General features: G+C 56.0%; 2 protein-coding genes across 4 annotated transcripts in view; one reads left to right on the top strand and one right to left on the bottom strand.

The window, feature by feature from the left end:
- The window catches only part of LOC116984469 (synembryn-A-like), a 20,312-nt gene extending 6,000 nt beyond the window's left edge, over positions 1-14,312 (top strand). For both annotated transcript variants that reach the window (XM_033038594.1, XM_033038595.1), the window contains exons 4-11: positions 3-97; positions 320-470; positions 2,845-2,940; positions 3,204-3,348; positions 4,399-4,540; positions 4,908-5,021; positions 5,215-5,343; positions 14,180-14,312. In XM_033038594.1, the coding sequence (XP_032894485.1) occupies positions 3-97; positions 320-470; positions 2,845-2,940; positions 3,204-3,348; positions 4,399-4,540; positions 4,908-5,021; positions 5,215-5,326 (855 nt within the window). In that variant the 3' untranslated portion in view covers positions 5,327-5,343; positions 14,180-14,312. The remainder of the gene's footprint in view (positions 1-2; positions 98-319; positions 471-2,844; positions 2,941-3,203; positions 3,349-4,398; positions 4,541-4,907; positions 5,022-5,214; positions 5,344-14,179) is intronic.
- sirt3 (sirtuin 3) lies at positions 5,494-23,357 on the bottom strand. Of its 2 annotated transcripts, XM_033038599.1 has the most exons (8): positions 23,260-23,355; positions 21,729-21,884; positions 16,074-16,259; positions 8,744-8,976; positions 8,102-8,202; positions 7,452-7,613; positions 5,912-6,124; positions 5,494-5,580 (listed from the first exon to the last, which is right to left on the bottom strand). In XM_033038599.1, exons 2-8 carry the CDS (start codon positions 21,881-21,883, stop codon positions 5,548-5,550), a joined length of 1,083 nt encoding a protein of 360 aa, XP_032894490.1. In that variant the 5' UTR covers position 21,884; positions 23,260-23,355; the 3' UTR covers positions 5,494-5,547. The 2 variants fall into 2 exon arrangements, with proteins under 2 accessions (XP_032894490.1, XP_032894491.1); XM_033038600.1 differs by lacking the exon at positions 16,074-16,259 and having other exon boundaries at positions 23,260-23,357.

Below are 23,357 nucleotides of genomic sequence, written 5' to 3'. Positions count from 1 at the left end.
AGGAGGACGCGGCTCAGTACCGACACCTAGCGACCATCCTACGACACTGCCTGCTGACCGCCGCCGAGGGAGAGGAGCGAACCGAGGAGCTGCAGAGGTGGGTGGGCGGCGCCGATCGGGAAATGCCCCCTTGACCCCTCCACACCCGGAAACTGCCCACTCCTGCCTCACCCACCCCCACCCCTCCGGCCGGAAACTGCCACCCGCCCCGCCAAACAGCCCCTCCCTCTCCCCGCGCCCCTTCCCCGTCCCGCCAGACACCCTCCTGACCCCACTACTCGCTGCCCGCCGCCGCCGCTCTGACCGCTCTGCTCCGCAGCCACGCCGTGAACCTGTTGGTGAATTTGCCGCTGCGCTACCTCGACGCGCTGCTCCCCGCCCGGGTGCCGCCCGGCTCCGCCGAGTATCTGGGGCTGAACATGGACGCGCTGCAGACGCTGCTCTGCTTCCTCGACACCAGGCTGGACCGGGTGAGGCTCCGACCACGGCGTCACGTTCCCTCAGTTCCCCTGCTCCGCCCCCATGATCCAAGGCCTCCCCCCGCCCCCGCCACCCCTCTGCGGGACCCACGACTCCTATATCCAGAGGGCACAGCTGTCAGGAAATAGGGCAAAGTTTAAAGGAGTTGTGGGGCCGGTACTTTACACAGAGGACGGTAGGGGCCTGGAACACGCTGCCGGGGGTGGTGTTTGAGCAGGCGCGGAAATCGCTATAAAACCATGGGGGGGGACACACACAATTTGGGAGGGGTCACAATTTCTTGGTGGCCGCTCGCGCACATACACACAAACATACACACACACATATACGCACACACACGAGGCTTCAGCCGTGGGCCCTGTGGACGGTAACATGGGGAGCTGACCTGGTTGGTGACCGACTCCGAACTCCAGCAACAGCAGCTTCGTCCTCCCCGAATCGTGGGGCTTGAATCGGCCCGTTCGCGGGGCCTTTCATCGGCCGGCGGGGGCTTCAACATCGGGTGCCTCGATCGCCTCGATGCAGCAGATTGATTTTAAGCCGCGCCGGGCGATGAAAAGCCCCGCGAACAGGCCGATTCAGCCCTGTGAAAACGTATGATACCCGCTTGAATCTTTCCAAAGCTACAATGTGATAAATAACAAATAAATTGAAGTAAATAAAGGCAAACAGAAGAACCAACCTTGGAGGGAGGAGAGAGGGAGATGGGGAAAAATAATACTAAATAACGTGAGTGACTGTGAATGGGCGACTTACCTGCAAGCCAGCCTGGAAAGACCGGAGCCCTGACCCGTTTAAATCAAATACCCGTTTAAATCTTACCCATACATCCAATTAGTTCAAATGGTAACTGGACCCGCATCAGACAGCTTTAAGAAATTCTCCGTGATTACCTTCAGTAATACTTGTAGGTCAAAACACATTGGTGACACATCATGTTAATACGATGTTAATGTAGGTATGTTGCAAAGCCTACCTGAAGCGTCGTTGAAGATCTGCTGCTGCGGGTGTGCGCGATTTTGGCGCCGTTTAGAGGGGGCGGGTTTAAAACGCGATTTTCTCTAAGCTGTTCCAATCGAAAATGTTCAGCCTAGTTAATTATTAACGAAAAATCGCTGGAAGACCCCGTCGCAAAAGCTATTATTAGGTTTAAAGGCCTTGAATAATAGTTATAGTAGTTTAAAAATCAATCTCTAAACCCGCGACCGCCAGCAACCGCAGGGTCTCATAAAGCAAATAGCAGAAGTTAGGTTGTATATTTTTACATTAAAAAGGGCTTCTAAAGATCCCTTTATACAAAGTTTAATATTGCGAGTAGCTCAATTTGGGCCCATTATATCCCGCAGTATTTTTCTCGGCATTTGGGGCACAAATCTACCGCAATGTGAACGTTCTAAACCAGCGCGTTCCACAGGGACCCACTGGAAAGCTGATTTAAATGGGCATTTATTTACAGCAATTAAACACTAAATTCCTTCCATTTGGCCTATAAATTAATGTAAATGAGATTTAAAAATCATGTTTTATTGTGAATTATTTGTGAATATTATTTGGACATTTAGGCTATTTAAAAATGTTAATCATTTATTAAGAAATGGATAGATGTTTAGATCTAGTAATTGAAGTCTGAAATTAGCTACAATTAGGTAACTAACTAATTATATGCTTTAATTTCAGGTCATCCAAGTAAGATTATTTTATATTTGTTTCAGAATGCTTCAATCTATGATAACTGAAAATTTCATTCAGTTCTCTTAATTTTTAAGAAAGTTATGGGCTTTTGACTGTTCACGATCACAGCTTTTTTGTTATGTCCATAGAAAATCAATAGGGAACAAGATGCTCATTTCCCAGTATGAAAATGGCCATAACTTTTTAAATACTTGAGATATGAAAGTGAATTAGGTGTCAAATTAAACTTATTTTTATGCTTTATCTGATGGGATAAATTACAGACTTGATTTTTAAAATCTCAAAATTTTGTAACATTGCTAGTTAATGGAGATATTTATCAAGCGGCAACAGCGACGCCCCCACTGTCTCGAGGAAAGCGGAGATTTTAATAGATTATTTTTCACCCAATTTCAAAATCCGGATTACTAAACATTGTTCCCCACCTCAAAACATGAGGGAGGCGTGCCGTCCGTTCCCCCCCGGGATTTCCGCCCATGTGTGGAGACAGATACACTCGTGGTGTCCAGGAGGCTTTTGGATCAACGCATACATGGATATACAGGGAATGGAGGGATCCGGATCACATGCAGAAAGCGGATTAGTTTAATTTGGTGTCGTGGTCGGCACGGACATTGTGGGCCGAGGGGTCTGTGGATCGGAATGACCGACAGCTCCGCTCCTCCCGTGCAGGGCCAGCGGCTGCCGGAGGCGCTCAACCCCGTCCTGTTGCTGCTCACCACGAGCGCGCGCGCGCACCGGGAGACCAGGAAGTTCCTGCGCATGCGGGTGAGTGTCGGAAACGCGCACAGGCGGGTGCACGGGGACGAACAGTCGCGGGAGCGCGCATGTGGGGTGGGGGGGAGCGCGCGCGGACGCCTGATGCCTGGAATGCGCGTGCTATAGCGGGAGTGCGCATGTGGTGGCGGGAACGCGCATGGGATGGCTGGAGCACACGTGTGGCCGCGGGTGCATGAATGTGGGCGCGGGAACATGCATGTGATGGCGGGGGCGCGCGTGTGTCCGCCCTCACTGACCACTGGCCGGAGCAGGTGCTGCCGCCGCTGCGCGAGGTGCGGACGCGGCCCGAGACCGGGAACTCGCTGCGGAACAAACTGGTCCGGCTCATGACCCACGTGGACACCGGGCTGAAGCTCCGCGTCGCAGAACTGCTATTCGTGCTGTGCAAGGGCAGCGGTGAGTCCTTGCCCCGCTCCCTCCTCACCCGGGACAGTCCCCATTACCCCCCCCCCCCAAAGCCTCCTCACCCGGGTCCCCCAGGGTATACTCCCCCCCCCCAACTAACTCACCGGGACAACCCCCATTACCCCCCCCCCCCAAAGCCTCCTCACCCGGGACCCCCAGGGTATACTCCCCCCCCCCAACCCCCTCACCCGGGACAGCCCCCATTACCCCCCCCCTCACCCGGGACAGCCCCCCCTCCCCACCCACCCTCACCCGGGACAGTCCCCATTACCCCCCCCCCCCACCGGGACAGCCCCCATTACCCCCACCCCCTCACCCGGGACAGTCCCCATTACCCCCCCCCCCAAAGCCTCCTCACCCGGGTCCCCCAGGGTATACTCCCCCCCCCCCAACCCCCTCACCGGGACAGCCCCCATTACCCCCCACCCCCCCCACCGGGTCAGCCCCCATTACCCCCCACCCCCCCACCGGGACAGCCCCATTACCCCCCACCCTCTCACCCGGGACAGCCCCCATTACCCCCCCCCCCCCTCACCCGGGACAGCACCCATTTACCCCCCCCCCCCTCACCCGGGTCAGCACCCATTACCCCCCCCCCCCCCCTCACCCGGGACAGCACCCATTACCCCCCCCCCCCTCACCCGGGACAGCCCCCATTAACCCCCCCCCCCAAAGCCTCCTCACCCGGGTCCCCCAGGGTATACTCCCCCCCCCCAACCGGGACAGCCCCCATTACCCCCCCCCCCCCCCCCCCCACCCCCTCACCCGGGACAGCCCCCATTACCCTCCCCCCCAACTTCCTTACCCGGGACAGCCCCCCCTTTCCCCGGGTCCCCCAAGGGTCTACTCCCCCTTCACCCCTCACCCGGGTTCCCACCCACCCCTTCCCCGCAACCTAAACCCTCCTGGACCCATCTCTCCCCCCTCTTGTCCCGACCGCCCCCTCCCACCGCACGTACATGGTCCGGTCCATCCGCCCGCATCTGCCCCCCCCCCCCCCCCCGCATGTCTCACACCCTCATCACACACCCCCCCGTGCAGTGCCTCGTCTGGTCAAGTACACGGGCTACGGGAACGCGGCGGGACTGTTGGCGATCCGGGGGCTCCAGGACCCGCGCGCGGACAGCGCCGACTCTTCGGACACGGACTCGGACACTGAGGAGTTCAAGGACGCGCAGGCGGAGTGAGTGAGGGTCGGGCAGCGGCTGCGGGGGAGGTTTAGGGGGCGACCCCGGGGGATAAAGGGAGGGTCTCTCGTTGGGAGGAGTCGCGGGGGGGGGGGGGGATCGTTGCGGGGGGGGTCGTTGCGGGTGGGTATCGGTGCGGGAGGGGGATCGGTGCGGGGGGGGGAGTTGGTGCGGGGGGGGTCGTTGCGGGTGGATATCGGTGCGGGAGGGGGATCGGTGCGGGGGTGGGGGGGGGTGGGTGCGGGGGTGGGGGATCGGTGCGGGAGGGGGATCGGTGTGGGGGGGGATCGTTGCAGGGGGGGGGGTTGGGTGGGAGCGGGGGAGGGGATGTCGCTGAGACGCTGAGCGCTCTCCGTGTTGCAGCATTAACCCGGTGACGGGCCGCATCGAGGGGCGCTCCCTGCCCCCGCCCATGAGCGAGGAGCAGAAACAGCGCGAGGCCCAGAAACTCTTCATGGACTTGGAGCGGCTGGCGAGGTGAGGGGGCCCCCCCCCCCCCCCGCGCCAACCTGGTCCACCGCACCCCCCCCCCCCCCCCCCCCGGCACCCCGACCCTCCCACGACCCCTTGCCCCCTCCCCTCTCACCCGCGTGGTCAGGACTCCGTCCTCCCGCCCCTCTCTCTGGCCGCCGGTGCCCGGGTCTCCTGTAACGCAGCGTTTGTCCCGCAGGGGGCGCATCATTCAGCCGCTCAGCCTGTCGGCGGACGGGCGGCTCCGGCCACTCGAGGCGATGCTGCGGCCACTCGGCGAGGAGCGAGAGTCCGGCTCCGAATCCGATTGAAATCACCGCGGCGCCGGGTAAGTGTCGCCACCGGCTGGTCAGTGCTCCGGCCCCCGGCCGGGCCATCGCTCACAGCCCCGCCCGGACAATGGTCAGTGCTCCGGCCACTGGACTCCCATCTCTCGGTCGCCGCCGCCGCCGCAGATTAAATGCTGTTAATCTTAATAAAGACTTCAAAATAATTTATTTCCAACATGAGGTGCGGTTGTTGATGCGCAGACTCAGTGCGAGGGGGGTTCTCCGACATTCTCCAGCTGTGAAAACAAACTACAGGCGGTCAGAGACCACTCGGCCCAGCAAGACTATCCCACGCTGTCCTCTCCAGTGTCCTGTCACTGCCCACTCTCCCCGGGACCGTCCCATCGCCAGGCGGTGACAACCCCGTGACCAACGCTCCCACCGCACACCCGCCGGCCCGTTCAATCACAACATCCGCGCTGTGGGAGGGGAGGGGGGCAGTGAGGGAGCGCCGCGCTGTGGGAGGGGCAGTGACGGAGCGCCGCGCTGTGGGAGGGGGGCAGTGAGGGAGCGCCGCGCTGTGGGAGGGGGGCAGTGAGGGAGCGCCGCGCTGACTGGCCACGATACCTTGTGGTGTTCTCGGCTGAGCAGTTGGCTGACCTCTCCGCTCCAACCCAGCAAGTCCGTGAACCTCTTCACGCCCCGCACCACATCCCCGAGCTCGGCCACGTCGCTGCTCCTTGTCGGGTCCCGGCAGAGCGAGCCCACCGCGTCCTGATTGATGAGGAGTCGGGGAACGGAGCGCCGAACCAGCTCCGACAAGCTGGCGAACGGCTGCACCTAAAACGGGTCAAAGCCCCGGGGCTCAGTCCCGGTTAACGGAGCCCAGCTGCCCCCCGCCCACCCGCTCCATCGCTCTCCCCGCCCAGACCCACGACTCATCTCTCCCTTCCCCCTGCAAATCATTTGACAAAGTTCTGCATGGTGGGCTGCTCTGGAAGATTAGGTCGCATGGGATCCAGGGAGGGATCGCGGAATGGATAGAGAATTGGCTTCATGGAAGGAATCAGCGGGTGATGGAGGCCTCAGGGTTCGGCGCTGGGCCCGTTGCTGTTTGTGGTTAATGAGATTGGATGAGAACATGTCATGGTTAGTAAGTTTGTAGATGAGACGAAAACCATAGCAGGATCTTGATCAATTGGGAAAGTGGGCTGAGGAATGGCCAATTGGGTTAAATGCAGGGAAGCCCAAGGTGGTGAATTTTGGGAAGTTTAACCAGGGCAGGACCTTCACGGTGACCGGCAGGGTTGGGGGGGGGGGGGGGGGGGGGGGGGGGGGGGGGGTGAGAGGGATCGAGGATTGCAGGTACAGAATTGTATAAAAATATGTAATGGGTAGATTACTGCAATGATGGTCCAATTCTGCACGGCCATCGTAGAGTCTGTTCTCACCTTCTCCATCATGGTCTGGTTTGGCTCAGCCACCAAGCACGGCTCCTGGAGGCTGCTGCGAATTCTCCGATCACCAGAGAAGGTTATTGGCTGCAACCTTCCCTCCATTGATGAACTGCACATTGCAAAGGCCAGGAAGCGAGCGGGCAAGATCATCTCTGACCCCTCTCACCCTGGCCACAAACTCTTTGAATCACTTCCCTCTGGAAGGCGACTCCGGACTGTCAAAGCTGCCACAGCCAGACATAAAAACTTTTATCCACGAGTAGTTGCTCTACTCAACAGTCAAAAATCTGTAGCCTCCCTTTGATCTGGTATTTTGTTGGTTCACATGCTTGATCAATGGTGTTTTATCATTAATGTTTTATTATTATTAATGTTTAGTGATTTCTGAGTCATTCGCAACTGTCACTGTGTGTCATGTTGTTACTTGTGGCCGGAGCACCAAGGCAAATTCCTTGTATGTGAATACTTGGCCAATAAACTTACTTACTTACATGGAACGCCTTTGATACGTTGGCCTTCAGGGTAGTGTAGTTATGTTACAATGGTACAACAGTCGGCGAGGCCACATTTGGAGTATTGTGTTCAGTTTTGGTCACCGCTATAGGAAGGCTGGGGTTAAAGGGTGCGGACAAGATTTACTGAAGTTTCCAGGACTTGCGGGCCTGAGCGACAGGGAGGGCTGGGGCAAGGGCAGGGGTCAAGGGTGTCACCTCGAGAGACGTTCCCAGAATGATGAGCAGGTCTGCCAGCGGGAAATCGATCAGGTGACGGTAGAAGTTGAGCGGCAGCTCCTCCCCGAAGAAAACGATGTCAGGTTTGACCACCCCGGCGCAGTGGGGGCAGAGCGGGACCCGTCCCTGTAGCACCTCATCCTGCGGACAGAGGCAAGGGTCAGGGGCACCGCTCACCGCCCCCTCCCCGTCCCCCTAACCCCGTCTCCAACCATCTCTGGTCCCCACCAGTGGCAGCATCGAGCCACCCGCCCCTGTCGGCCCACGGACATGGTTCACCCCCTCACCCCACAAGCTCAGGCACCCAGTTACTCCCCCCCCCCCTCCACTTGACTCCAGCCCCCCCTCCCACAGCCCCCCACCCCATCCCCTCCCCACAGCCCCCCCACCCCAACCCAACCCCTCCTCACCCCACAGCCCCCCCCCCACCCCATCCCCTCCTCACCCCACAGCCCCCCACCTCATCCCCTCCCCACAGCCCCCCACCCCAACCCAACCCCTCCTCACCCCACAGCCCCCCCCACCCCATCCCCTCCTCACCCCACAGCCCCCACCCCCTCCCCTCCCCACCCCACAGCCCCCCCACCCCAACCCCTCCTCACCCCACAGCCCCCCCCCCCCCCCGTTACCCGCAGCTGGTCCCAGCCGTAGCGCTGCCGACACGCGGTGCAAGTGGCCGTGGCGAACGTTCCGTGCGCTTCCACCAGCCGCTCCGGCGAGATCCCGGCCCCTGGACACAGCGGTCAGTCAGCGGTCAACGATCAAAACTCGTCCCATCCCCCATCTTGTCAAAGTGCTCGGCAGGTCAGGCAACGGCCGGAGGAGCTGCCCGGACTCTTGCAGTGTGTGTGTGTGTGTCTGTGTCTGTGTTTATGTGTCTGTGTGTGTATGTGTCTGTGTGTGCGTGTATGTGTCTGTGTGTGTATGTGTCTGTGTGTGTGTCTGCGTGCGTGTGTGTGTCTGTGTGTGTATGTGTGTGTCTGTATGTGTGTGTGTATGTGTGTGTGTATGTGTGTCTGTCTGTGTGTATGTGTATGTGTGTGTGTGTGTCTGTATGTGTGTGTATGTGGAGATGGGGCGCTCATGCGGCGGAGCGCTGTCCCGTACATAGTTCGCCCTCCTGGGGTTGGGGCACTGCCTGGCCACGACCACGACCCCGACCCCGGCCTTGTGTTTACTGAGTCCCTGGGTCTGTGAGTAGCGGGGGCAGAAGCAGCATCTGTACAGAACCACCCGCTGCCCCGCCCTCCCCTGCCCTCCCCGCTACTCACTGCGCTCCAGGCCATCGATGTTCTGCGTGTAGAGCCGCAGAAGTAGCCCCTTGTCGTGCAGTAGCCGGGCGAAGTAGTGGGTGTAGTTGGGCCGCCAGCTTCCCGGGCATAGTCTCCGGGCCACGGCGAAGAACGGCTTCGGATCGTGAGCGAAGTATTGGATGTCGAACACGGCCTCAGGATAGGGTAGGCCCAGAGGCCGGAGGCTGTCGTACAGTCCGCTGCCCGCTGACCTGCACACACAGACCCGTCACTCGGCAACTAACCCTCCAGCGATCGGGTCAAGGGGATAGTTGATCTCTGCATCAGGACCTGGAGTTTCCCCAGCAGTTTGTTTATTGGTCCCAACCAGAGATTCCCGCCACTTTATCATGCTGACATTCCCTGACCAACCCTGTCTTTGCAAATGTACGTACATCTTATACTTGTAGATTTATCCAATAATTTCGAAACCTCTCATATAAAGCTCACTGGCCTGCAGTCATCACTGGCCTGTGGTCATCTCACTGGCCGTAGTCATTGGCCTGTGGTCATCTCACTGGCCATAGTCATTAGCCTGTGGTCATCTCATTGGCCTGTGGTCATCTTTGCCGCTGTCGGGGGAGAGGAACTGGAAGGGGGATAATGTTGTATCTTTGGAGCACAAGGACCTAGCGTGATGAGCCTGATGTCAGCGAGTTTACTGCGGACTTTCTGATCTAGATACATAGAAAATAAGTCCAGGAGTTAGCCATTCGGCCCTTCGATCAAGCACTACAATTCAATGTGATCATGACTGATCATCCACAATCAGTACCCCGTTCCTGCCTTCTCCCCATATCCCTTGATTCCATTAGCCCCAAGTGCTCTATCTAACTCTTTTGACAGCATCCAGTGAGTCGGCCTCCACTGCCTACTGAGGCAGAGAATTCCACTAATTCACAACTCTCTGTGTGAAAATGTTATTCTTCATCTAAATGGCCTACCCCTTATTCTTAAACTGTGGCCCCTGGTTCTGGACTCCCCCAACATCGTTACCATGTTTCCTGCATCTAGTGTGTCCAATCCCTTAATAATTTTATATGTTTCTATAAGATATCCTCTCATCCTTCTAAATTCCAGTGTATACAAGCCCAGTCGCTCCATTCTTTCATCAAGTGACAGTCCTGCCATCCTGGTAATTAACCTTGTGAACCTACACTGTACTCCCTCAATAGCAAGAATGTCCTTCCTCATATTAGGAAACCAAAACTGAACACACTACTCTAGCAGGGCCCTGTACAACTGCAGGAGGACCTCTTTGCTGGTGTTGGGTGGACTGATGGAACTGAAGGCTGATAAATCCCCAGGGTTTGATGGTCTGCATCCCAGGGTGCTTAAGGAAGTGGCTCTAGAAATTGTGGATGCATTGGTGATAATTTTCCAATGTTCTATAGACTCAGGATTAGTTCCTGTGGATTGGAGAGTAGCTAATGTTATCCCACTTTTTAAGAAAGGCGGGAGAGAGAAAACAGGTAATTATAGACCAGTTAGCCTGACATCGGTGGTGGGGAAGATGCTGGAGTCAATTATTAAAGATGAAACAGCCACACATTTGGAAAGCAGTAACAGGATCGGTCCAAATCAGCATGGATTTACGAAGGGGAAATCATTATTGATTAATCTTCTGGAATTTTTTGAGGATGTAACTAGAAAAATGGACAAGGGAGAGCCAGTGGATGTAGTGTACCTGAACTTTCAGAAAGCATTTGATAAGGTCCCACATAAGAGATTAGTGGGCAAAATGAGGGCACATGGTATTGGGGGTAGAGTGCTGACATGGATAGAAAATTGGTTGGCAGACAGGAAACAAAGAGTAGGGATTAACAGGGTCCCTTTCAGAATGGCAGGCAGTGACTAGTGGGGTACCGCAAGGCTCGGTGCTGGGACCGCAGCTATTTACAATATACATCAATGATTTAGATGAAGGGATTCAAAGTAACATTAGCAAATTTGCAGATGACACAAAGCTGGGTGGCAGTGTGAACTGTGAGGAGGATGCTATGAGAATGCAGGGTGACTTGAACAGGTTGGGTGAGTGGGCAGATGCAGTTTAATGTGGATAAATGTGAGGTTATCCACTTTGGTAGCAGAAACAGGAAGGCAGGTTATTATCTAAATGTCAGGTTGGATAAAGGGGAAGTACAACGGGATCTGGGGTTCCTTGTTCATCAGTCAATGAAAGTAAACATGCAGGCAGTGAAGAAAGCAAATGGCATGTTGGCCTTCATAACAAGAGGAGTTGAGTATAGGAGTAAATAGGTCCTCCTGTAGGTGTACAGGGCCCTAGTGAGACCGCATCTGGAGTATTGTTTGCAGTTTTGGTCTCCAAATTTGAGGAAAGACATTCTTGCTATTGAGGGAGTGCAGCGTTGGTTTACAAGGTTAATTCCCGGGATGGCGGGACTGTTACATGCTGAGAGAATGGAGCGGCTGGGCTTGTATACTCTGGAGTTTAGAAGGATGAGAGGAGATTTTATTGAAACATCTAAGATTATTAAGGATTTGGATACGCTAGAGGCAGGAAACATATTCCTGATATTGAGGGAGTCCAGAACCAGGGGCCACAGTTTAAGAATAAGGGGTAAGTCATTTAGAATGGAGATGAGGACACACTTTGTCACACAGAGTTGTGAGTGTGCAATTCTCTGCCTCAGAAGGCGGTGGAGGAATCTGAGGGGGAACCTTTTCACACAAAGGGTGGTGGGTGTATGGAACAAGTTGCCAGAGGAAGTAGTTGAGGCTGGGGCGTTTAAGTTAACAGTTCGGCAGGTACATGGATCGGACAAGGAGGGATATGGACTAAACGCAGGCAAGTGGGACTAGTGTAGCTGGGACATGTTGACCGGCGTGGGCAGTTGGGCCGAAGGGCCTGTTTCCACACTGTATAACTCTACATCTGCTGCTATAAGTAAGAATATCATCATTCCGTTTCGCGACCAATGACAATAAAACACTTTTGACTCTTGGCACAGTGAAAGTATGCAACTCCAATCTGCGTGCATGCGCTCGTTCCTCTCCACTGCCCGTGTTAACAGGGTGTGGTCTGTGCAAAGTTCCTGCTCGCTCCCTCGACAGCGACAGAGAACCTCCCCATTGTCCGAGCTGTAATGGAGTCCAGAATGAACCAGATGTTGGTGGAGAATGATCAGCTGTCGCCGGGCAGGGGCCGCTGCTCCGAGATTCCCGCCACCATGGTCCATATCGCCACTGAACCCCTGCCCGTCAAGGACCACTTCCTCTGGTCCATGTTCAGCTTTGTTTACTGCAATTTCTGCTGTCTCGGCTTCATGGCGCTGGTCTTCTCCATAAAAGTGAGTTTGCGACTTTGAACGTTGGACGGAGGCAGTGGCTGCTTCATCAGCTGGGTCAGGGCCGGGGTCAGGGTCGTGCTCCTGTACTGAGGGAGTCACACTTACACGGGGGAGCGGGTTAGACCTTTGTCCACATTTGTGTGATCATTGATGAGGCCTGTCATTTTGTGGTGATAAGCTCGTTCACAGCAGATACAACGGAAGACGCGTTTCCTGTTATCCAGCCAGAGGAAGTGTCTGATCGGCACGATGTAACCAGGGGGCAGATTAGTGCTGGGGCTTCAGCGATTGAGGCCGGCTCTCTGGATACTTTCAAGAGAGAGGTGGATGATAGGGCTCTTAAAGATAACGGAGTCAGGACATATGGGGAGAAGGCAGGAACGGGGTACTGATTGGGGATGATCAGCCATGATCACATTGAATGGTGGTGCTGGCTCGAAGGGCCGAATGGCCTACTCCTGCACCTATTGTCTATTGACATTGTAAGGAAATGTAAGGAACGAGGGTTAGGTGACAGATCTGCACAAAGATGATTAGACAAGTAGAGGAGAGGCAAGTGATTGCAGATGTGTAAGAAGGAACTGCAGATGTGTTTAAATGGAAGATGGACATAAAATGCTGGAGTAACTCAGCAGGACAGGCAGCATCTCTGGAGAGAAGGAATGGGTGACGTTTCGGGCTGAGACCATGTAACCATATAACCATTACAGCACGGAAACAGGCCATCTCGACCCTTCTAGCCCGTGCCGAACACGTATTCTCCCCTAGTCCCATCTACCTGCGCTCAGACCATAACCCTCCATTCCTTTCCCGTCCATATAACTATCCAATTTATTTTTAAATGATAAAAACGAACCTGCCTCCACCACCTTCACTGGAAGCTCATTCCACACAGCCACCACTCTCTGAGTAAAGAAGTTCCCCCTCATGTTACCCCTAAACTTCAGTCCCTTAATTCTCAAGTCATGTCCCCTTGTTTGAATCTTCCCTACTCTCAGTGGGAAAAGCTTATCCACGTCAACTCTGTCTATCCCTCTCATCATTTTTAAAGACCTCTATCAAGTCCCCCCTTAACCTTCTGCGCTGCAAAGAATAAAGCCCTAACTTGTTCAACCTTTCTCTGTAACTTAGTTGCTGAAACCCAGGCAACATTCTAGTAAATCTCCTCTGTACTCTCTCTATTTTGTTGACATCCTTCCTATAATTAGGCGACCAAAATTGTACACCATACTCCAGAATTGGCCTCACCAATGCCTTGTACAATTTTAACATTACATCGCAACTTCTATACTCAATGCTCTGATTTATAAAGGCCAGCACACCAAAAGCTTTCTTTACCACCCTATCTACATGAGATTCCACTTTCAGGGAACTGTGCAGTTATTCCCAGATCCCTCTGTTCACCTGCATTCTTCAATTCCCTACCATTTACCACGTACGTCCTATTTTGATTTGTCCTGCCAAGATGTAGCACCTCACACTTATCAGCATTAAACTCCATCTGCCATCTTTCAGCCCACTCTTCTTCACTCAACCCGAAACGTCACCCAATTACTATCCTGTTCTCTCCTGCATTCCTGTTAATCCAGCATTTTGTGTCTACCTTCGATTTAAATCAGCATCTGCAGTTGTTTCTTACACACCCATTCCTGCCCTACTGAGTTACTCCAGGGTTTTGTGTCTTATTAAGTGATTGCAGATGCTGGAGAAGAAACAATGTGCTGGAGGCAGATGAAGAGGCATCTTTTGTACATTCCCCCCTCAGATACTGCCTGGTGGGAGGGGGGGGGGGGGGGGGGGTGATGAGGGGGCTACCCGCAGACTCAAGCTGGCAAATCATGGTACTTTCCATTGGGTGGGAGCTCAAGGATGGATCCAGTCTCTATTTCCGAGTGTGTTATGCAAATGGTCTTTCAAAGCACTTGGCCTTTTCCTACAAGGTGGTGTTAGGGAAGTGTCCATCTGCTGCTATGATGGACGGTGCTGGCTCCAGTTGGTGTTGAGGGTGTTAGGTCCACTGTTCCCACCGACTGACGTTGCTGATAGCTGGAATGTCCGTGTCTGTCTCCCGCATTTTCACTGTTCCGTTGCCGTCTCCCTGCAGGCCCGAGATCGGAAAGTGCTGGGAGATATTTACAGCGCCAGCCACTACGGTGCCACCTCCAAGGCACTGAACCTGGCCGCCACTCTGCTGTCAATCGCCTTGGTGATCACCATGGTTGGGCTGGTGATAGGTGGGGTGATCCATCTCTACCCCAGATGACGTGTCGACGCGGCCAGCGATTCATCGAGAACAACTCTGGTTTCCTTCCCTCGCCCTGCTTCAAGTTTAATGCTGCTTCAAACTAGACTCCCCCGTGTTAAACCCATACTGTTGTCACACATAGACTCCCCCGTGTGTTAAACCCATACTGCTGTCACCCAGAGCTGCTTTTGCTGCGTGGATTTCCAATAAATTACTGTGTCAAACTTTAAATGGTTTTTACTTTCATGGAAGAGGCTAGGCACAGAATGGTCAGAGAATGGGCCCCACACCCCCACCCCCACCCCCCTGCCGCCCCCGTCTCGGTGGTCTCCAGTGGGAAGTCCCTTTACATCAGAACCCTGGCTGGAGAGAGTGGCAGAACGTGGAGTGGAGTGGCAGAAAGTGGAGTGGAGGGGCAGAGCGTGGAGTGGAGTCACAGAACGTGGAGTGGAGTGGCAGAACGTGGAGTGGAGTCACAGAACGTGGAGTGGAGTGGCAGAGCGTGGCCGAGCATTACAGAGAGTATTCCCACACAACGTTTTTAAATTGGTGTGATAGGCTCAGGGGCCACGTGATTCTGTGGCTGGAAGCTCTATGTGTACATGGAGTGTTAGTTTAGATTCAGAACCCTAGCCTATTCTAGACATGTCTGTAAGCTCACCTCGCAGTAGCCCTTTAAAATAAACGCCTTGCCCGTCCAACCCCAATAGACAGGTTCTTGATCAGTAAGAATGTCAAATATTACAGGGAGAAAGCAGGAGAATGGGGTTGAGAGGGAAAGGTAAATCAGCAATGTTTGAAAGGCAGAGTAGACATGATGGGCCAAATGGTCTACCTTTCTACAACTGCTCTTATGACATAAAGATGAAGTTATGAGTTCTGAATGTAGCCCAGTCCATCACACAGCGCAGACTCTCCACCATTGACTCCATCTGCACTTCACGTAGCCAATATAAAGAAAGGTTTGTTCCCCCCCCCCCGGTCATCCCTTCTTCTCCCTGCTCCTGCCCGGCAGAAGATACAGAAGTTTGAAAGTGCGTACACCCAGACTCAGGACCAGCTTCCTCCCCTCTCAGCAGGCTTCCATAAGCGAGGGTACTGTCACATTCACCTCAACCCGATTGTGGACATAAGACTTTGTGGAGCTGGTGCCTACAATGCTGATCTATATTCTGCATTCTGCATCTTCGCCTTTGCTCTACGTATGGTAGTCACAGAGAGATCACAGAGAGTGGTGAGGGGCAGATTCAGAGGGCGGTGGAGGCCGGTTCTCTGGATGCTTTCAAGAGGGAGCTAGATAGGGCTCTTAAAAATAGCGGAGTCGGAGGATATGGGGAGAAGGCGGGAATGGGGTACTGATTGGGGATGATCATCCATGATCACATTGAATGGCGGTGCTGGCTCGTAGGGCCAAATGGCCTTCTCCTGCACCTATTGTCTATTGTCTAAAAGTGTTTCCTCGTCTCCGTTCTAAATGGCTTACTCCTTATTCTTAAACTGTGGCCCCTGGTTCTGGACCACACACACGCACCACACACACGCAACACACACACATACACCACACACACACACATACGCGCGCACACCACACACACACACACACACACACACACACACCCTCCCTCTCCCAGGCATGGTCATCAGCCTTGGGCAAGTATGCAATTTCATTGGTTAATATCAGAGTTGGAGCCACCACTGGACAGCTGGCTGGCATCCTGCACTCCCCTCACTCCCACACCTTGTTCCCAGTTACCTGAAGTCGGGTATCCCACTGGGGGTACTGATGCCCGCACCAGCCATCACCAAAATCTGCCTGCACTGCCCGTCCAGAATGAGCCTGGCCACATCCTGCAGGGTCTCCACCTTCTCTCTGTTGCTCTTCCCACTGGCCATGTATCGCACCGGAGGGAGCATCGGCAGACAACTCACCCCACAGTTCCTGCAGACACACAGAGGACATGCAGTTGCAGGTGTGTGGGCGGTGTGGGTGGGCAGAGGTGTGAGTGGAAAGTAGTGTGTGTGGGCAGTGGACAGGGTGAGTGGGCAGTGGTGTGTGTGGGCAGAGGGTGGTGTGAGAGGGCAGTGGGGTGAGTGGGCAGTGGGGTGAGTGGGCAGAGGGTGGTGTGTGTGGGCAGTGGGTGGTGTGTGTGGGCAGTGGTGTGAGTGGGCAGTGGTGTGAGTGGGCAGTGGTGTGAGTGGGCAGTGGGGTGAGTGGGCAGAGGGTGGGGTGAGTGGGCAGTGGTGTGTGTGGGCAGAGGGTGGTGTGTGTGGGCAGTGGTGTGTGTGGGCAGAGGGTGGTGTGTGTGGGCAGTGGGGTGTGTGGGCAGTGGTGTGAGTGGGCAGTGGTGTGAGTGGGCAGTGGGGTGAGTGGGCAGAGGGTGGGGTGAGTGGGCAGTGGTGTGTGTGGGCAGTGGTGTGTGTGGGCAGTGGTGTGTGTGGGCAGTGGTGTGAGTGGGCAGAGGGTGGGGTGAGTGGGCAGAGGGGTGAGTGGGCAGTGGTGTGTGTGGGCAGTGGTGTGTGTGGGCAGTGGTGTGAGTGGGCAGGGGGTGGGGTGAGTGGGCAGTGGTGTGTGTGGGCAGTGGGGTGAGTGGGCAGTGGGGTGTGTGGGCAGTGGGGTGAGTGGGCAGTGGTGTGAGTGGGCAGAGGGTGGTGTGAGTGGGCAGTGGGGTGTGTGGGCAGTGGGGTGAGTGGGCAGAGGGTGGTGTGAGTGGGCAGTGGGGTGTGTGGGCAGTGGTGTGAGTGGGCAGTGGTGTGAGTGGGCAGTGGTGTGAGTGGGCAGAGGGTGGTGTGAGTGGGCAGTGGTGTGTGTGGGCACTGGTGTGTGTGGGCAGTGGTGTGAGTGGGCAGTGGTGTGTGTGGGCTTTGGTGTAAGTGGGCAGTGGTGTGAGTGGGCAGTGGTGTGTGTGGGCAGTGGTGTGAGTGGGCAGTGGGGTGAGTGGGCAGTGGGGTGAGTGGGCAGTGGGGTGAGTGGGCAGAGGGTGGTGTGTGTGGGCAGTGGTGTGAGTGGGCAGTGGGGTGAGTGGGCAGTGGTGTGAGTGGGCAGAGGGTGGTGTGTGTGGGCAGTGGTGTGAGTGGGCAGAGGGTGGGGTGAGTGGGCAGAGGGGTAAGTGGGCAGTGGTGTGTGTGGGCAGAGGGTGGGGTGAGTGGGCAGTGGTGTGTGTGGGCAGTGGTGTGTGTGGGCAGTGGTGTGTGTGGGCAGTGGGGTGAGTGGGCAGTGGTGTGTGTGGGCAGTGGTGTGAGTGGGCAGTGGTGTGTGTTGGCAGTGGTGTGAGTGGGCAGTGGTGTGAGTGGGCAGTGGTGTGAGTGGGCAGTGGTGTGTGTGGGCAGTGGTGTGAGTGGGCAGAGGGTGGGGTGAGTGGGCAGTGGTGTGTGTGGGCAGTGGTGTGTGTGGGCAGTGGTGTGTGTGGGCAGAGGGTGGTGTGAGTGGGCAGTGGGGTGAGTGGGCAGTGGGGTGTGTGGGCAGAGGGTGGTGTGTGTGGGCAGTGGGGTGAGTGGGCAGTGGTGTGTGTGGGCAGTGGGGTGAGTGGGCAGTGGTGTGTGTGGGCAGTGCTGTGAGTGGGCAGAGGGTGGTGTGAGTGGGCAGTGGTGTGAGTGGGCAGTGGGGTGAGTGGGCAGTGGGGTGAGTGGGCAGTGGTGTGTGTGGGCAGTGGTGTGAGTGGGCAGTGGGGTGAGTGGGCAGTGGGGTGTGTGGGCAGTGGTGTGAGTGGGCAGAGGGTGGTGTGAGTGGGCAGTGGTGTGTGTGGGCAGTGGTGTGAGTGGGCAGTGGGGTGAGTGGGCAGTGGGGTATGTGGGCAGTGGTGTGTGTGGGCAGAGGGTGGTGTGAGTGGGCAGTGGTGTGTGTGGGCAGTGGTGTGAGTGGGCAGAGGGTGGTGTGAGTGGGCAGTGGTGTGTGTGGGCAGTGGTGTGAGTGGGCAGTGGGGTGAGTGGGCAGTGGGGTGTGTGGGCAGTGGTGTGAGTGGGCAGTGGTGTGAGTGGGCAGTGGTGTGAGTGGGCAGATGGTGGTGTGAGTGGGCAGTGGTGTGTGTGGGCAGTGGTGTGTGTGGGCAGTGGTGTGAGTGGGCAGTGGTGTGTGTGGGCAGTGGTGTGAGTGGGCAGTGGTGTGAGTGGGCAGTGGTGTGTGTGGGCAGTGGTGTGAGTGGGCAGTGGGGTGAGTGGGCAGTGGGGTGAGTGGGCAGTGGGGTGAGTGGGCAGAGGGTGGTGTGTGTGGGCAGTGGTGTGTGTGGGCAGAGGGTGGGGTGTGTGGGCAGTGGTGTGTGGGCAGAGGGTGGGGTGAGTGGGCAGTGGTGTGAGTGGGCAGTGGTGTGTGTGGGCAGTGGTGTGTGTGGGCAGTGGTGTGTGTGGGCAGTGGGGTGAGTGGGCAGTGGTGTGTGTGGGCAGTGGTGTGAGTGGGCAGTGGTGTGTGTGGGCAGTGGTGTGAGTGGGCAGTGGTGTGTGTGGGCAGAGGGTGGTGTGTGTGGGCAGTGGGTGGTGTGTGTGGGCAGAGGGTGGTGTGAGTGGGCAGAGGGTGGTGTGAGTGGGCAGTGGTGTGAGTGGGCAGTGGTGTGTGTGGGCAGTGGTGTGTGTGGGCAGAGGGTGGTGTGAGTGGGCAGTGGGGTGAGTGGGCAGTGGGGTGTGTGGGCAGAGGGTGGTGTGTGTGGGCAGTGGGGTGAGTGGGCAGTGGTGTGTGTGGGCAGAGGGTGGTGTGTGTGGGCAGTGGTGTGTGTGGGCAGTGTGTGAGTGGGCAGTGGTGTGAGTGGGCAGTGATGTGTGTGGGCAGTGGTGTGTGGGCAGAGGGTGGTGTGAGTGGGCAGAGGGTGGTGTGAGTGGGCAGTGGTGTGAGTGGGCAGTGGTGTGTGTGGGCAGTGGTGTGAGTGGGCAGTGGTGTGTGTGGGCAGTGGTGTGTGTGGGCAGTGGGGTGAGTGGGCAGTGGTGTGTGTGGGCAGTGGTGTGAGTGGGCAGTGGTGTGAGTGGGCAGTGGTGTGAGTGGGCAGTGGTGTGTGTGGGCAGTGGTGTGTGTGGGCAGAGGGTGGTGTGAGTGGGCAGAGGGTGGTGTGAGTGGGCAGTGGTGTGAGTGGGCAGTGGTGTGTGTGGGCAGTGGGTGGGGTGAGTGGGCAGTGGAGTGTGTGGGCAGAGGGTGGGGTGAGTGGGCAGTGGTGTGTGTGGGCAGTGGTGTGTGTGGGCAGTGGGGTGAGTGGGCAGTGGGGTGAGTGGGCAGAGGGAGGAGGGCAGGGCTACTCTCAGACTCCATACAGGAACCACTGCATTCCCTCAGGTATATTTGATGACATGACAAACCTGCAGAGGAGTAAATGTTTTGGAAGTTGTGGTCAGGAGCAAGGAGGTGAGACTGGGAGATGGGAAAGGTGCTGGTTGTGACGCTGGTCGCCGGAGGGAAGTAGGGAAGATGTGAGTTCATGTCACGGCCTGTCAGGAGCTCAGATGCTTCAGCGACGTCTAAAGGAAGAGCAAAGTGCAGAGGTCACACTAAGGTCACAGCGAGGTCACAGCAAGGTCACCCAACTCTGGGTAACCACAGCCCACGTGCCCCCACTCTTCACCACACCTTGGGCACAAAGGACAGCAGGAACAGCAGCAGGCCACTCGGCCCCTCAAGCTTGCCCTGTTATTCAATAAGCTCGAGGTTCAGTCCCAAGCCTTGATTTCCTGCTGATTAAAGATTGACATCACCCTTGACCTCAGGCAAGGATTCCCTGTAAAACATTCCCTCTGTCCCTGCATCATTCCCTCTGTCCCTGCATCATTCCCAGTGATCTCCCTTCATTGGCAATCTGCCTCCCCTTTGCTGAGGGGTCATAACTACACACAGTATATTAGGCGCCTCCCCATTGTACTCAAAGCCTTTGTAATAAAAGGCAGCATTCCATCGCCTTCTCCATGACCTGTTGTTAGGGGTGGTGGTGGAGGCAGTGACCATAGTGGCGTGCAAGAGGCTTTTGGATAAGCAGAGATATGCAGGGAGTGCAGGGATTATGGATCATGTTCAGGTTGAAACGATTAGTTTAACTTGGCATCATGCTTGGCACAGACACTGTGGGCTGATGGGCCTGTTCCTGTACTGTGTGGATGCATGTTCCCTGGTCGATATACAAGCCTGCCCTCCTCACCACCCTGTCCATGTTTGTCACAATCACCACCCTGTCCACAATCAGCACGGGAGCACCTCAAGGCTGCATGCTCATCCCTCTGCTGTACTCACTCTATACTCATGACTGCATAGCCGGACATAGTGCGAACTCCATCATCCAGTTCGCCGATGACACCTCAGTTGTGGGATGAATCACTGATGGGGACGAGTCAGAGTATCGACGTGAGATCGACCGATTGACCAAATGGTGCCAGCACAATAACCTAGCCCTCAACACCAGCAAAACCAAGGAACTGATTGTGGACTTTGGAAGGGGTAGAATAGGGACTCACCGCCCCGTTTATATCAAAGGGACGATGGTGGAAAGAATCAAGAAATTCAAATTCCTGGGCGTGCACATTTCCGAAGATCTTTCCTGGTCCCAGCACACTGATGCAATTATAAAGAAAGCACATCAGCGCCTCTACTTCCTGGGAAGACTACGGAGAGTCGGTTTGTCAAAGAGGACTCTCTCGAACTTCTACAGGTGCACAGTAGAGAGCATGCTGACTAGCTGCATTGTGGCTTGGTTCGGCAACTTGAGCGTCCAGGAGCAGAAAATAATGCAGAAAGTTGTGACCACTGCCCAGTCCATCATCGGCTCTGACCTCCCCACCATCGAAGGGAACTATCACAGTCGCTGCCTCAAAAAGGCTGCCAGCATCATCAAGGACCCACACCATCCTGGCCACACACTCATCTCTCCGCTACCATCGGGCAGAAGGTACAGGAGCCTGAAATCTGTTACATCCAGGTTCAGGAACAGCTCCTTCCCCACAGCCATCAGGCTATTAAACTCACCAACAAACAGACTCTGAACTGTAACAGCCTATTGCACTTTATCTGTTTATATGTATATTGAACTGAACTTCTGTATTTTTGCGTACAATATTCTGTTGTGCTGCAGCAAGCAAGAATTTCATTGTCCTATCTGGGACACATGACAATAAACTCTCTTGACTTGACTTGACCTCCAGCTACAAGGCAGGTTAACCAGGCCAAGCAGTGCCCTGTAGAGGCACAAAGGAGACTGCAGGGCAGTGGGGAAAGACCAGGGGCTGTGACTAACTTCATTCTTTTAGTGGGAGCTGGGAGAAAAACAACCTGGTGTGAAAGTGTGTGTGGCAGCAGGCCAGGGTGTGACAAATCAGTAAGAGGGCAGTGTCCAAAGTTGAAAGAGCAGTCTCCAATGTCACTCTGGGTGTCATAAAGAAAGAGGAGACTACAAGTAGTTGAAGGAGTGACTACAACTCAGTGGTCAGAGTGCTGTGGGGATCGACATACCTGGAGGTCTTCCTGAGTGACCATCTGCCTGCATTGGTTTCAGACACGGGCTCAGCTTGGAAATGCTGGCAGCGGCTGCATGTGTACTGCACCTGCAGCGAGGCAGTGCGGCGCAGCGCAGTGCAGAGAATCCGAAGGCACGTTACCAAATGCATCCTGTAACCCGGAACAAACACAAGGTTCAGATCAGATACCAGAGAGTGTGGAGGTACTCAGTGGGGGGCAGCGTCCGCAGGGACAGAGGGGTAGTCATGGTCCTGAGGCCGTCACCCAATAACTAATAGTCAATGTTCTGGGTGGAGACCCTGCACCCTCAGTAGTGTCTCACAGTCCTGCACCCACCTACACAGGACACGCCAAGTCCAGGGTCATTCACACAAACACAGGCTCACTCCACTGCAGTGTTGGTCAGCACTGGGCCACACTTACTGCCCCACTTGACCCCTGGGCTGTCATTAACTCAAATACACGCAGTTTAAATTGACAGGACTTGGCTGATGCACATGTTGAATGTTGACCAGAGCCTTTGCAACAGAGGTGGGAGTCCGGACCCACACAGGGGGCAACAGGAAACATAGAAACATAGAAAATAGGTGCAGGAGTAGGCCATTCGGCCCTTTGAGCCTGCACCGCCAATCAATATGATCATGGCTGATCATCCAACTCAGTATCCCATCCCTGCCTTCTCTCCATACCCCTTGATCCCTTTAGCCACAAGGGCCACATCTAACTCCCTCTTAAATATAGCCAATGAACTGGCCTCAACTACCTTCTGTGGCAGAGAATTCAACAGATTCACCACTCTCTGCGTGAAAAAAGTTTTTTCCATCTCGGTCCTAAAAGATTTCCCTCTTATCCTTAAACTGCGACCCCTTGTTCTGGACTTCCCCAACATCGGGAGCAATCTTCCTGCATCTAGCCTGTCCAACCCCTTAAGAATTTTGTAAGTTTCTATAAGATCCCCCCTCAATCTTCTAAATTCCAGCGAGTACAAGCCGAGTCTATCCAGTCTTTCTTCATATGAAAGTCCTGACATCCCTGGAGGGCGTCGCCAAAGAGGAGGGGAGAGAGATGCTGGGAGATTGCATTTACACCAGCGGCAGTGACAGACATTCGGCCCGTCCATGTCATTCTGTTGCCCCGGTGTTTACACAGGACCACGACAGATCCAACACTCCCCGCCCCCCCCCCCCCCCCACCCGGCGCTCCCTCACCCCGCCCCGCCCCCCCCCCCCACCCAGCGCGGCGCTCCCTCACACCGCCCCGCCCCCTCCCCCACCCAGCGCGGCGCTCCCTCACCCCCCCCCCCCCCCCCCCCCCCCCCCAGCGCGGCGCTCCCTCACCCGCCCCGCCCCCCCCCCCCCCGGCGCGGCGCTCCCTCACCCCGCCCCGCCCCCCCCCCCACCCAGCGCGGCGCTCCCTCACCCCGCCCCTCCCCCCCCCCCCGGCGCTCCCCTCACCCCGCCCCGCCCCCCCCCCCACCCAGCGCGGCGCTCCCTCACCCCGCCCCTCCCCCCCGGCGCTCCCTCACTTGCGGTGCTGGCCGTCACGTGCCAACAGGCCGACCGTAATACTGCAGTAAAGCCGCGCCCGCTGATAGGGCGGCCTCTGTAATGAACAAGGGCGGGA

Source organism: Amblyraja radiata, chromosome 20, assembly GCF_010909765.2.
Source record: "Amblyraja radiata isolate CabotCenter1 chromosome 20, sAmbRad1.1.pri, whole genome shotgun sequence".
NCBI classification, from domain to species: Eukaryota; Metazoa; Chordata; class Chondrichthyes; order Rajiformes; family Rajidae; genus Amblyraja; species Amblyraja radiata.
The sequence above is the reverse complement of the archived record's forward strand: the minus strand, read 5'-3'. Positions and strand labels throughout refer to the sequence as shown.

What these genes read in the sequence shown, in the direction of transcription:
- sirt3 (XM_033038599.1), bottom strand. Translation starts at nt 21,883, where the DNA reads ATGCATTTGGTAACGTGCCTTCGGATTCTCTGCACTGCGCTGCGCCGC. An exon ending in TCACTCAGGAAGACCTCCAG is followed by an intron (nt 16,260 to 21,728) that starts GTATGTCGATCC and finishes GTGTGTCTGCAG; the next exon opens with GAACTGTGGGGTGAGTTGTC. An exon ending in TTCTGGGAACGTCTCTCGAG is followed by an intron (nt 6,125 to 7,451) that starts GTGACACCCTTG and finishes GACCCGTTTTAG; the next exon opens with GTGCAGCCGTTCGCCAGCTT.